General features: G+C 33.2%; 1 protein-coding gene across 3 annotated transcripts in view; it reads left to right on the top strand.

Annotated features, from left to right (window-relative positions):
- The window catches only part of LOC127700939 (irregular chiasm C-roughest protein-like), a 113,395-nt gene extending 102,561 nt beyond the window's left edge, over window positions 1–10,834 (top strand). For all 3 annotated transcript variants that reach the window (XM_052204673.1, XM_052204674.1, XM_052204675.1), the window contains 4 exons: window positions 437–547; window positions 3,673–3,839; window positions 8,552–8,679; window positions 9,601–10,834. In XM_052204673.1, the coding sequence (XP_052060633.1) occupies window positions 437–547; window positions 3,673–3,839; window positions 8,552–8,679; window positions 9,601–9,739 (545 nt within the window). In that variant the 3' untranslated portion in view covers window positions 9,740–10,834. The remainder of the gene's footprint in view (window positions 1–436; window positions 548–3,672; window positions 3,840–8,551; window positions 8,680–9,600) is intronic.
- The last annotated feature ends 4,519 nt before the right edge of the window (window positions 10,835–15,353 follow it).

Below are 15,353 nucleotides of genomic sequence, written 5' to 3'. Positions count from 1 at the left end.
GTTTTGGATAGGGTTGTAAATTATTGTAGTATTTAGTTACTTTTTGCATGTTTCTGCATCTCCAGTTCTGCGTGTAGTTCAAACAAATTTTGGTTAAAACACTTCTTATTTTATAGTTTAGAACTTATGATATGGGTGTAGTGATTTTGTGTCATGTATTAATTTGTTGTTGGAAAGAAATAAGGAAACCTTGTAATGAGGGGGAGGGAAGCCGATGTCAGGTTTGGGAACTAGGAAAGAGGGAAGTAAAAAACAGGGATATGCTGGAAAAGTTTCTTGGACTGATTTTCTTCTGGGAGTAAGGGAGAGAAGTGGGAGTCAGGGATCCCCTGTCCACCCCCTTATTAACACATCTCTTGTTTCCTAAATGGTATGTCAATATATATATATCAATTTTAATGATTTACCAGACTTAATTTTAAACTTGTTTTTGTAGAAATACTTGCTTTGTCATACATAGTAGGAGGAGTCATTGGTGGAGTGGCAGTTATATTTATCATTGCTATAGCTTGTGTGTTGTACCATCGATACAAAGGATCTGATAATGGTTAGTAAGTTAGAGCGTTATATTTATCATTGCTATAGCTTGTGTGTTGTACCATCGATACAAAGGATCTGATAATGGTTAGTAGTTAGAGCGTTATATTTATCATTGCTATAGCTTGTGTGTTGTACCATCGATACAAAGGATCTGATAATGGTTAGTAAGTTAGAGCGTTATATTTATCATTGCTATAGCTTGTGTGTTGTATCATCGATACAAAGGATCTGATAATGGTTAGTAGTTAGAGCGTTATATTTATCATTGCTATAGCTTGTGTGTTGTACCATCGATACAAAGGATCTGATAATGGTTAGTAAGTTAGAGCGTTATATTTATCATTGCTATAGCTTGTGTGTTGTACCATCGATACAAAGGATCTGATAATGGTGAGTAGTTAGAGCGTTATATTTATCATTGCTATAGCTTGTGTGTTGTACCATCGATACAAAGGATCTGATAATGGTTAGTAAGTTAGAGCGTTATATTTATCATTGCTATAGCTTGTGTGTTGTACCATCGATACAAAGGATCTGATAATGGTTAGTAAGTTAGAGCGTTATATTTATCATTGCTATAGCTTGTGTGTTGTACCATCGATACAAAGGATCTGATAATGGTGAGTAGTTAGAGCGTTATATTTATCATTGCTATAGCTTGTGTGTTGTATCATCGATACAAAGGATCTGATAATGGTGAGTAGTTAGAGCGTTATATTTATCATTGCTATAGCTTGTGTGTTGTACCATCGATACAAAGGATCTGATAATGGTTAGTAGTTAGAGCGTTATATTTATCTTTGCTATAGCTTGTGTGTTGTACCATCGATACAAAGGATCTGATAATGGTGAGTAGTTAGAGCGTTATATTTATCATTGCTATAGCTTGTGTGTTGTACCATCGATACAAAGGATCTGATAATGGTGAGTAGTTAGAGCGTTATATTTATCATTGCTATAGCTTGTGTGTTGTACCATCGATACAAAGGATCTGATAATGGTGAGTAGTTAGAGCGTTATATTTATCATTGCTATAGCTTGTGTGTTGTACCATCGATACAAAGGATCTGATAATGGTTAGTAAGTTAGAGCGTTATATTTATCATTGCTATAGCTTGTGTGTTGTACCATCGATACAAAGGATCTGATAATGGTGAGTAGTTAGAGCGTTATATTTATCATTGCTATAGCTTGTGTGTTGTACCATCGATACAAAGGATCTGATAATGGTGAGTAGTTAGAGCGTTATATTTATCATTGCTATAGCTTGTGTGTTGTACCATCGATACAAAGGATCTGATAATGGTGAGTAGTTAGAGCGTTATATTTATCATTGCTATAGCTTGTGTGTTGTACCATCGATACAAAGGATCTGATAATGGTGAGTAGTTAGAGCGTTATATTTATCATTGCTATAGCTTGTGTGTTGTACCATCGATACAAAGGATCTGATAATGGTGAGTAGTTAGAGCGTTATATTTATCATTGCTATAGCTTGTGTGTTGTACCATCGATACAAAGGATCTGATAATGGTGAGTAGTTAGAGCGTTATATTTATCATTGCTATAGCTTGTGTGTTGTACCATCGATACAAAGGATCTGATAATGGTGAGTAGTTAGAGCGTTATATTTATCATTGCTATAGCTTGTGTGTTGTACCATCGATACAAAGGATCTGATAATGGTTAGTAGTTAGAGCGTTATATTTATCATTGCTATAGCTTGTGTGTTGTACCATCGATACAAAGGATCTGATAATGGTTAGTAGTTAGAGCGTTATATTTATCATTGCTATAGCTTGTGTGTTGTACCATCGATACAAAGGATCTGATAATGGTGAGTAGTTAGAGCGTTATATTTATCATTGCTATAGCTTGTGTGTTGTACCATCGATACAAAGGATCTGATAATGGTGAGTAGTTAGAGCGTTATATTTATCATTGCTATAGCTTGTGTGTTGTACCATCGATACAAAGGATCTGATAATGGTTCATAGTTAGAGCTTTATCATTGCTATAGCTTGTGTGTTGTACCATCGATACAAAGGATCTGATAATGGTTAGTAGTTAGAGCGTTATATTTATCATTGCTATAGCTTGTGTGTTGTACCATCGATACAAAGGATCTGATAATGGTGAGTAGTTAGAGCGTTATATTTATCATTGCTATAGCTTGTGAGTTGTATCATCGATACAAAGGATCTGATAATGGTGAGTAGTTAGAGCGTTATATTTATCATTGCTATAGCTTGTGTGTTGTACCATCGATACAAAGGATCTGATAATGGTGAGTAGTTAGAGCGTTATATTTATCATTGCTATAGCTTGTGTGTTGTACCATCGATACAAAGGATCTGATAATGGTGAGTAGTTAGAGCGTTATATTTATCATTGCTATAGCTTGTGTGTTGTACCATCGATACAAAGGATCTGATAATGGTGAGTAGTTAAAGCGTTATATTTATCATTGCTATAGCTTGTGTGTTGTACCATCGATACAAAGGATCTGATAATGGTTAGTAGTTAGAGCGTTATATTTATCATTGCTATAGCTTGTGTGTTGTACCATCGATACAAAGGATCTGATAATGGTTAGTAAGTTAGAGCTTTTAGCCTATAGATAGAACTCAGAAAACAAAGGTTGATTCTGTTGAATGAAGGTTACACTTAATTTAAACAAAAGACAAAGGAGGAAAATTTCTCAAAATATATATAATTGTAGTATTCCAGTCCTTGACAGATGTCATTGATGAAGGCATGATAAGATGTTTACAATGTTTGTTCCAGGTGTCTTTTACTTGTTTAAGCTGCAGAAAAAAAAAATTTAACTAGAAAATTCTTAACCAGTAATTTATACAATCTTTTATGAAAATATTTATTTAAATTTTCTTTCAATCATGTAGTTAAAACCGGGAATTCATTTTACAATAAAATTGAGAGTGGAAATGGGGAATGTGTCAAAGAGACAACAACCCGACCATAGAGCAGACAACAGCCAAAGGCCACCAATGGGACTTCAATGCAGCGAGAAACTCCCGCACCCGGAGGTACAAGTTTGATCAAAATTGTATTGACTTATTTATCACAAACACACACACATTCTTATAGAAATTCTTTTCTTTTTCATTGTAGAATCCTATGCAGAAACAGACAGTAATACAGAAATAAAAAAGAGAGAGAAATCAGACTCTCCAACTGAATTCCAGAAAGGAACACTAATGGATCAGTGGCGCCAAGATCTCAATTTCCATTGTCCCCCTACTGATTTTGATGAAGTTTATGGAAAAATGAATGGCACTGTAAGTATAATATTTAAAGTGGAGTTATTCCCCTTTCCTAACATGTCTGAATATTGAAATGTGCCAACAGTTTAATTAAAAGTCAAGTTTTATGGTTTACACTTTGTTTAGTAGATCTAACAGTTGCATTAGTGTGAATAATTTGGAGGATAAGCAGGCATTTAGATATAAAATTGAAATTATTATTAAATTATTGAAATTTTTTTTATCATTTAGATATACTCTGTGACAGTTTGTCTTTTTTAGTCTTTCTTATTCACTGAGCGACATACATGATCTCTTGTCATTGAGATAGACTCTTACATTTATAGCCTTCAACTCTAATCTTAATGGAGTAGGATTGCCAATGTTCCTGTAAAAGGTCTTTGGATCTCTTTCTTATTTACTGAGCGACATACATAATCTCTTGTCATTGAGATAGACTCTTACATTTATAGCCTTCAACTCTAATCTTAATGGAGTAGGATTGCCAATGTTCCTGTAAAAGGTCTTTGGATCTCGTTCTTATTTACTGAGCAACGTACGTGATCTCTTGTCATTGAGATAGACTCTTAGCCTTCAACTCTAATCTTAATGGAGTAGGATTGCCAATGTTCCTGTAAAAGGTCATTGGATCTCTTTCTTATTCACTGAGCAACGTACATGATCTCTTGTCATTGAGATAGACTCTTAGCCTTCAACTCTAACCTTAATGGAGTAGGATTGCCAATGTTCCTGTAAAAGGTCTTTGGATCTCTTTCTTATTTACTGAGCAACGTACATGATCTCTTGTCATTGAGATAGACTCTTAGCCTTCAACTCTAACCTTAATGGAGTAGGATTGCCAATGTTCCTGTAAAAGGTCTTTGGATCTCTTTCTTATTTACTGAGCAACGTACATGATCTCTTGTCATTGAGATAGACTCTTAGCCTTCAACTCTAACCTTAATGGAGTAGGATTGCCAATGTTCCTGTAAAAGGTCTTTGGATCTCGTTCTTATTCACTGAGCAACATACATGATCTCTTGTCATTGAGATAGACTCTTACATTTATAGCCTTCAACTCTAATCTTAATGGAGTAGGATTGCCAATGTTCCTGTAAAAGGTCTTTGGATCTCTTTCTTATTTACTGAGCAACGTACATGATCTCTTATCATTGAGATAGACTCTTACATTTATAGCCTTCAACTCTAACCTTAATGGAGTAGGATTGCCAATGTTCCTGTAAAAGGTCTTTGGATCTCTTTCTTATTTACTGAGCAACGTACATGATCTCTTGTCATTGAGATAGACTCTTAGCCTTCAACTCTAACCTTAATGGAGTAGGATTGCCAATGTTCCTGTAAAAGGTCTTTGGATCTCGTTCTTATTCACTGAGCAACATACATGATCTCTTGTCATTGAGATAGACTCTTACATTTATAGCCTTCAACTCTAATCTTAATGGAGTAGGATTGCCAATGTTCCTGTAAAAGGTCTTTGGATCTCGTTCTTATTCACTGAGCAACATACATGATCTCTTGTCATTGAGATAGACTCTTACATTTATAGCCTTCAACTCTAATCTTAATGGAATAGGATTGCCAATGTTCCTGTAAAAGGTCGTTGGATCTCTTTCTTATTTACTGAGCAACGTACGTGATCTCTTGTCATTGAGATAGACTCTTAGCCTTCAACTCTAATCTTAATGGAGTAGGATTGCCAATGTTCCTGTAAAAGGTCTTTGGATCTCTTTCTTATTCACTGAGCAACATACATGATCTCTTGTCATTGAGATAGACTCTAAGCCTTCAACTCTAACCTTAATGGAGTAGGATTGCCAATGTTCCTGTAAAAGGTCTTTGGATCTCGTTCTTATTTACTGAGCAACGTACGTGATCTCTTGTCATTGAGATAGACTCTTAGCCTTCAACTCTAATCTTAATGGAATAGGATTGCCAATGTTCCTGTAAAAGGTCTTTGGATCTCGTTCTTATTTACTGAGCAACGTACGTGATCTCTTGTCATTGAGATAGACTCTTAGCCTTCAACTCTAATCTTAATGGAGTAGGATTGCCAATGTTCCTGTAAAAGGTCTTTGGATCTCTTTCTTATTTACTGAGCGACATACATGATCTCTTGTCATTGAGATAGACTCTTAGCCTTCAACTCTAACCTTAATGGAGTAGGATTGCCAATGTTCCTGTAAAAGGTCTTTGGATCTCGTTCTTATTCACTGAGCAACATACATGATCTCTTGTCATTGAGATAGACTCTTAGCCTTCAACTCTAACCTTAATGGAATAGGATTGCCAATGTTCCTGTAAAAGGTCTTTGGATCTCGTTCTTATTCACTGAGCAACATACGTGATCTCTTGTCATTGAGATAGACTCTTAGCCTTCAACTCTAACCTTAATGGAGTAGGATTGCCAATGTTCCTGTAAAAGGTCGTTGGATCTCTTTCTTATTTACTGAGCAACGTACGTGATCTCTTGTCATTGAGATAGACTCTTACATTTATAGCCTTCAACTCTAATCTTAATGGAATAGGATTGCCAATGTTCCTGTAAAAGGTCTTTGGATCTCGTTCTTATTTACTGAGCAACGTACGTGATCTCTTGTCATTGAGATAAACTCTTAGCCTTCAACTCTAATCTTAATGGAATAGGATTGCCAATGTTCCTGTAAAAGGTCTTTGGATCTCGTTCTTATTTACTGAGCAACGTACGTGATCTCTTGTCATTGAGATAGACTCTTAGCCTTCAACTCTAATCTTAATGGAGTAGGATTGCCAATGTTCCTGTAAAAGGTCTTTGGATCTCTTTCTTATTTACTGAGCGACATACATGATCTCTTGTCATTGAGATAGACTCTTAGCCTTCAACTCTAACCTTAATGGAGTAGGATTGCCAATGTTCCTGTAAAAGGTCTTTGGATCTCGTTCTTATTCACTGAGCAACATACATGATCTCTTGTCATTGAGATAGACTCTTACATTTATAGCCTTCAACTCTAATCTTAATGGAATAGGATTGCCAATGTTCCTGTAAAAGGTCATTGGATCTCTTTCTTATTTACTGAGCAACGTACGTGATCTCTTGTCATTGAGATAGACTCTTACATTTATAGCCTTCAACTCTAATCTTAATGGAATAGGATTGCCAATGTTCCTGTAAAAGGTCTTTGGATCTCGTTCTTATTTACTGAGCAACGTACGTGATCTCTTGTCATTGAGATAGACTCTTAGCCTTCAACTCTAATCTTAATGGAGTAGGATTGCCAATGTTCCTGTAAAAGGTCATTGGATCTCTTTCTTATTCACTGAGCAACGTACATGATCTCTTGTCATTGAGATAGACTCTTAGCCTTCAACTCTAACCTTAATGGAGTAGGATTGCCAATGTTCCTGTAAAAGGTCTTTGGATCTCTTTCTTATTTACTGAGCAACGTACATGATCTCTTGTCATTGAGATAGACTCTTAGCCTTCAACTCTAACCTTAATGGAGTAGGATTGCCAATGTTCCTGTAAAAGGTCTTTGGATCTCGTTCTTATTCACTGAGCAACATACGTGATCTCTTGTCATTGAGATAGACTCTTAGCCTTCAACTCTAACCTTAATGGAGTAGGATTGCCAATGTTCCTGTAAAAGGTCTTTGGATCTCTTTCTTATTTACTGAGCAACGTACATGATCTCTTGTCATTGAGATAGACTCTTAGCCTTCAACTCTAACCTTAATGGAGTAGGATTGCCAATGTTCCTGTAAAAGGTCTTTGGATCTCGTTCTTATTCACTGAGCAACGTACGTGATCTCTTGTCATTGAGATAGACTCTTAGCCTTCAACTCTAACCTTAATGGAGTAGGATTGCCAATGTTCCTGTAAAAGGTCTTTGGATCTCGTTCTTATTCACTGAGCAACATACATGATCTCTTGTCATTGAGAAAGACTCTTACATTTATAGCCTTCAACTCTAACCTTAATGGAATAGGATTGCCAATGTTCCTGTAAAAGGTCGTTGGATCTCTTTCTTATTTACTGAGCAACGTACGTGATCTCTTGTCATTGAGATAGACTCTTAGCCTTCAACTCTAATCTTAATGGAGTAGGATTGCCAATGTTCCTGTAAAAGGTCTTTGGATCTCGTTCTTATTCACTGAGCGACATACATGATCTCTTGTCATTGAGATAGACTCTTAGCCTTCAACTCTAACCTTAATGGAATAGGATTGCCAATGTTCCTGTAAAAGGTCGTTGGATCTCTTTCTTATTTACTGAGCAACATACATGATCTCTCATCATTGAGATAGACTCTTAGCCTTCAACTCTAATCTTAATGGAGTAGGATTGCCAATGTTCCTGTAAAAGGTCTTTGGATCTCGTTCTTATTCACTGAGCGACATACATGATCTCTTGTCATTGAGATAGACTCTTAGCCTTCAACTCTAACCTTAATGGAATAGGATTGCCAATGTTCCTGTAAAAGGTCGTTGGATCTCTTTCTTATTTACTGAGCAACATACATGATCTCTTATCATTGAGATAGACTCTTACATTTATAGCCTTCAACTCTAATCTTATTGGAATAGGATTGCCAATGTTCCTGTAAAAGGTCATTGGATCTTTGATGTACTCTGGCTTCCTCCTACAACAAAAACTGTCCACTATGAAATAGCCAAATGTGCTGAAAGTGGTGTTAAATACCAATAATCAATTTTACAGTTAATTATTACAATTCTATTGCATCTTTCAGGAATCGAAAGTTACAAGTGGTTATGGAACGTTACGATCAGAAAATTACATAAATGGTTATGACAACCATAATGGACATTTATTTAGTGATTATATACATAGATCTGATGAAACAATACCTGGGGACAGGTGAGTTATTTATAGATCTGATAAAACAATATTGTGTAGGATTAATTTAATTTTTGTGGGGTTAAAATTTCACACTTTTGACTCTTAAAAAGGATTTGATGGAGATTATTTCTCATTGATTCCAGTTAAAGAGAGTTGGTTAAATGTTCTATTAAGATTAATTTTTGGATGAGGTTTGAAAACTATTTTGATAATATTGTCTTTGTACACAAGACACAAATACAAGGATGTTTTATGCTTGATACTAGGAGTCTACTCCCGTATTTATATAAGTAGTAGAAGTAGAAAATATAAATAAAATAAATCAAATTAAAAACCCAACAAAAATGTCTGTGTTACACTATTGACAAAAATACAAAAAATCTGAAGTGGGCAATGTTTGTAAGCTAATTTCACGTTTAAAATAAATTTGTTCTTTGAGGCAGAGCAAAGACAGGAAAACGAAAACCTTTAAAAGTAGATCATTGTGAACAGGTTTTACCCTAGAAATCACAGATTTTAACTGTTCTGTTTCGAAACAACTTTTATTTGTTTGGTTGGTTTTTTTTTGGAGGAGGGGGCATAATTTTCACTTAGGGCTATTCCAGAAAAAAATGTATGGGGGGGTTGGAAGGCAGTTTTTGTCAGCACCCACAACCCAGACAATTGTAATGGAGAATCATAGTGCATTATAGTGTGAAAAGTTGCTCTGATACCCATCACCCATGTATTATTAATATATAGTGCCTTCCAACCCCCCCATACATTTTTTTCTGGAATAGCCCTTAGTAGTGTCTTGAAGATATAATGGTCTGCTACCTGCTTGATAACCTTGATTGATAATAAACACCAGTCTCATCAGTGTTTGTGTTATAATTTCATATTTTATGTTACAGCTACATAGCACAAACAATTTTAAATTTTCTATATTTGAATTTTCAGTCTCATGGATAATGGGGTCCATCAGTACGGAACCAGTACATTCCGATCACGACCAGATTTTAACAAATCTTCAGATTCAGATCCATATCAACTCCCTCCAGCTGATATTTCTACAACAAAACTAGCTACAAATGTATGAAACACTCTTTCTCATTGGTTTGTGGAAACAAGTTTTCATATTTGTCGCAGAACTTTGAATTTAAAAAAGTTGCAACTAATGATAATAACAATATTGTTTTCCTGTGAGAAAAGCTAATAAACAGAGATGCAATGTGTTGCATTACACTTTTACTATTTAGTGTCAATTGTATAAAGACCAAAGTATATATGTTATGACATGCAGACTCTGATGACCTTGAACTTTAAGTTATTCAAGGAAAAAATTGTCACAGTGAAGAATGTTTTCCTGAATTATTTATGAAAATAAGTTGTCATGGAAATAACCCTGTGTCAGGATAATAATCAGAAAAAATGTTGGATCTATATAAAATCTATTCAGATACTGATACTGAGTCATAATAAATAGTTGGTGCTAGCCAAGATGCCTGTGTGTTGATGGAAGTTACAGGTTCAAAAAGAAGGACATTAGTTGCAATGGTGTGCAACATAAAAATTAGAACAACAGTTGTATATAAGCTTGTTTAAGTTACATATGAAGGTTAATGTAACACGATCTCGTGAATATTGATAATGCAATATGAAATATGTTTGTCATTATGCAACAGCCAATAGAACTCTTGTCACAATCATCAAAACTGTGCCAGAAAAAGACAATTCAATTTATATTTGTCTGTCATTACAAATGTGTAATTGTATTGTTTAGATTTCAAAATCAAAGACTGTGTGTACATGTGTGTGTTGTGTAACATTAGTGCTAAGTGATCTCTACTTAAATGTGGCGCTGGTAGCTGTATCTAATAATTAATGTTATGTTTACATTGTGATCACCTGTTTATAATGGTATATCTGTTTACATTGTGATCACCTGTTTAGTATGGTATATCTGTTTACATTGTGATCACCTGTTTAGTATGGTATATCTGTTTACATTGTGATCACCTGTTTAGTATGGTATATCTGTTTACATTGTGATCACCTGTTTAGTATGGTATATCTGTTTACATTGTGATCACCTGTTTATAATGGTATATCTGTTTACATTGTGATCACCTGTTTAGTATGGTATATCTGTTTACATTGTGATCACCTGTTTAGTATGGTATATCTTTTTACATTGTGATCACCTGTTTAGTATGGTATATCTGTTTACATTGTGATCACCTGTTTAGTATGGTATATCTGTTTACATTGTGATCACCTGTTTATAATGGTATATCTGTTTACATTGTGATCACCTGTTTACAATGGTATATCTGTTTACATTGTGATCACCTGTTTAGTATGGTATATCTGTTTACATTGTGATCACCTGTTTAGTATATATGGTATATCTGTTTACATCATATTTCAATGTATGATTTACATAATTTGTTGAGATATATTTTAGATTTATTAAATTGCACTTAAAAACTTGTAAAATGAAATCCATTTAAACTACACTTTTACATTCTGAAATTCCTATTTTTTGTATGATAGTTTAGTGCATTGATATTACAAATGTTTTTATCTAAAAAAAAAGTTGTTTATAAAACTACACTATTGGTTAATAATTGAGTATTATCTAGTATAAACAAGAGATGCAACATGTTTTAAATGAATCCTGCTTGAAATCAGTTAAAATTTTAAATTTAACTGCAATACATCTATGAGAAAGAATCTCATTTCAGTTTCTAGCTGATATACATAGAAATCTCCCAAACTAATGGTAAAACCAGCTTTATCTCTTGATTAAGGGTAAGAATTAGTGGATATACATTGAAATCTCCCAAACTAATGGTAAAACCAGCTTTATCTCTTGATTAAGGGTAAGAATTAGTGGATATACATTGAAATCTCCCAAACTAATGGTAAAACCAGCTTTATCTCTTGTTTAAGGGTAAGAATTAGTAATTCAGTGTTTTTACATATGTAAATCTGAGTGAACCAATTTATAACTGCATTACACACAGTAGAAATCATCAAAATATATATTACTATTCAGTTGGATAAAAATACTTTTTATTGTTTTTTTTTATTACAATTTTCAAAGGTGTACTTGATTTGGTTATAATTATTATTTAAATCATGTGACAATTTCTTGGCCAGTGATATTGTCAGGATTAAATGAACTTCATTTCCTTTTGCTTATGTATTTATTAGATACATTTATCATTATAGATGTAACATTTCATTCACTTTATGTAAATAAATCATGTGATCACTAAATAGTCTGCCAGCCAGTCAAGCTGTAATCATTCCATCCGACTCCTGGTCAGTATTGACCAACTGACCAATAGTATTGTAGTATTTAGTCATGTGATGAATAAGATTCTGCTTCATGTAAGTGTTTATATTGATGCTATGTTTGTGATAATTCTTGCCACTCATCCTGATGTTTTACAATAAGATCTCGTTATCATCATCTGAATGTTTTCAATATTAGTTATGTATCAACCAGAAGTAGTCACTGCATTACACATTTTTTTTATTAAGATATTTCTCAGTCAGTTCAGAAATTATTGTGAATGTCAGCTCTGTTCAAAAAATTTTATGCAGGTTAATACTAAGATAACCTCTCAATGTAAAAGTATATACGTGTTGTTGGGTAGCTGTCTCATTCCTGTTTACCACATATCTCCTTTTATACAGGTTATATAAAAAGATAAATATGGTTTTGACCTATGAAACAACCTTCAGATAGCAATATATTGCATTCCGAGTACTATTCTTTCTAATGAAAAAAAATCTATATGAAAATTTGAACCTCTCCAATCAAATAGAGTTTTGTAAGACAAATAACATAACTTTTTGAGTTTTAAAAGTCCATCTCATTTCTGATATCATGAGCAATATGAAAGGAGATTAGGGGAGAGCATCGATCAGACAACTACTCAATGACACAAGTTCACAGATATACTGAGTTGACTTTTTCAAGGTTCAGCTTGTTCATTTTAATAAGAAAAATAAAAATGATGGTTTCTGAATTGATATTGTATGAAATCCTGTACAGATGATGCTGATGGAAGTATTCATTTTCTCTATTTCATCACTGAGATATTTTCATCTATCTAGAGTTTTTGTAACTGTTATGATCTATATACTTGTACCAAAGTTTAATCAGAAATAACTGTGGATTCATTATTAGGGCTTTTCAATAAAAATGAATGTGGGAGGGAAGACGGGGAAGTTTTACTTTTGGACATGGGCTGTGGGTCATTTATGACTATGTCCATTTGATGTAAGAAAATGACCTCAAGAAAGTATGTTTTATCATGAGGTGTATTTAAGAAGTTCCTTGACACCCTCCCACATCCATTTTAATGAATTAGTCCTTATTCATAGGGGTACTCATTTTTAAGGATTTCATGGGTAACTAAAGACTGAAAAATTAATAAATTTTCAGTAGACTACAAAACAAGGAATAAAAATCCATGAGTAAATTTTAGCTCATTTCATAAAAATTGGTTCCCATGAATATAAATAAATCAACAATATGCAATATTTAGTTGATTTCCTTACGATGTTATAACTTTTCAAGTTATCTTGAGATTTTTTGTTTGTTTTTTTTTATTTTTGCTGATTGATCTAGTCATTTTACACATTATGTCTTTAGTTATACACACTTGTTGTTTTTTATTTACCTTTATGTGTTCTGAGTGTAAATAACTACACATTTTTTTGGTAAATTGTTTATTATAATGCTTTAACAAAGTTGTTCCCAGGTTATTTTTTTTACTCTCTTTTAACAAAAGAGCATAATTCTTCAATGTTTTCAACCCCTGAGAAGTCTTTATTGGAATTCTGTCCTCTTTTAAATATACTGAACTAAAAGTTTGCTTCTTTAGCTCCTTGGCTTAAATCTATTACTCAAGAGAAGCAATCCTGTTGCACTATTAAGAAACAGTAGAAGAAAATCTAAAAATATATCTGTTTGCTAATTTTGATTATTTGTAAAAGCTTTTTCAGATGTACATTTTTATATATTTATAGAAAATATAACAGATTTTCTGCAGATTATTTTAATATAAAAATGTGTTTTCTTCCAAAAGTTAGTAAAACATTAATTTTAGTCACTACAATTAGAAAGAGAATTGTTTCTTCTCAGTAACTGATATCATTCTAAATGAATACTAGGTATGTGAAAACAACAATGGACACACATCTGATACTGATCACCTTAGTTGTGTATTGTAAATCTTTTTCCGATAGACCTATAGCCCATCACAAATTAAAGTCAGACCTCACCAGTTTAAAAGAAAATTAATCAGGCTATCATTTATGTATTTGTCATTGACCAAGATTCTGCAATATTTAAAACATTTATTTAACACATTCAAAACTTTGTAATTTAAGCAATAAAATGATAAATGATAAAACAGGACATGAAAGGGCCTAGAGGTTAAAATAAGGGATCTGAATCCATGAAGTTAAGTTTGTTCTTAGTAAGTTATTTAACTGTACATCCATACACAATGATATACAGATCTCTAGATCTACTTTGGAAAAAGTATCTTTAATGAAATCCATGCATTTAATTGTTATTATTTATTTTGTTATACATGATTAAAAGGAGATATATATTTTAGAATTCCTTGCATTTGTAAATAAATCATTTCAGAAGTGGTCTAAAACTTTCATTATATTCACAGAACTTTGTGTGACTGCAGATATAAGTAACACAGATTCATAACTTTTCCCCACTTATTTTTGTGTTATGTTGGGGTTTTTCTTCTTTTTTTAAGTGGTCTTTGAAAATGCTGTATCCATTATTGGATATTACCATTTATTAATTATGATTTTCTTTTGTTATTTTTGGATTTTGACCATATAAAGTTTGAGAAAATTCTTGGAGGAACTTAGAAGCCCTAAAAAAATTCAATGATATGGGAATTTGTATTGTATACAAACTGTAATCACTGGGAACAAAGCCTTAAATTCTACCTCGCCATGCTCAGCTGAATTTAAGGTATTTCTTTTCTAAATTCCTTAGTATAAATAAGACAAAACTTTAATATAAATTTGGTTGCTGGCAGAAACTTGTTCTTTTCTCTTGCAAACAATGTTTAATAACATAATAATCTAATATGATTCAAATTGACAGTTGCAAACATCAAAATTGTCCAACACATCATTATATGTAAATGAACTTAAACTCTATATGATCCATATTCATAAATATGACAATAAACGGTAAACTATACGTTGTAGTTACTGTGATCACCTTTGATGAACTGACAGCTCAACATTTTCTTTATATAATATAATGGAACCCCACCCTTTAAACAGCCAAAGGATTTCACATGCATATATAACCCATATATCTAAATCCAAATATAACAATAACCCGTTTTACAACTTCTCTAACCAGTTTGAACATAAATAACTATATTTAACACAGTTGAAATGAACATAAATAACTATATTTAACACAGGGGAAATTCCTAAATTCAAGCGAAAAAAGAAATATATTTTTTCAAGGCAAATGATAATTATATTGACCAGATTCTGATGTGTGACTGTGACAGAAAAGTCTCTATCAAAATAAGGGAAAATCCAATGTGTGACTGTGACATGCAGAAACGTACATCTCTATCAAAATAATATGTGTGACTGTGACATACAGAAACATCTCTATCAAAATAAGGGAAAATCCA

Source organism: Mytilus californianus, unplaced genomic scaffold, assembly GCF_021869535.1.
Source record: "Mytilus californianus isolate M0D057914Y unplaced genomic scaffold, xbMytCali1.0.p SCAF_5, whole genome shotgun sequence".
In the NCBI taxonomy this organism is placed as follows: domain Eukaryota; kingdom Metazoa; phylum Mollusca; class Bivalvia; order Mytilida; family Mytilidae; genus Mytilus; species Mytilus californianus.
The sequence above is the reverse complement of the archived record's forward strand: the minus strand, read 5'-3'. Positions and strand labels throughout refer to the sequence as shown.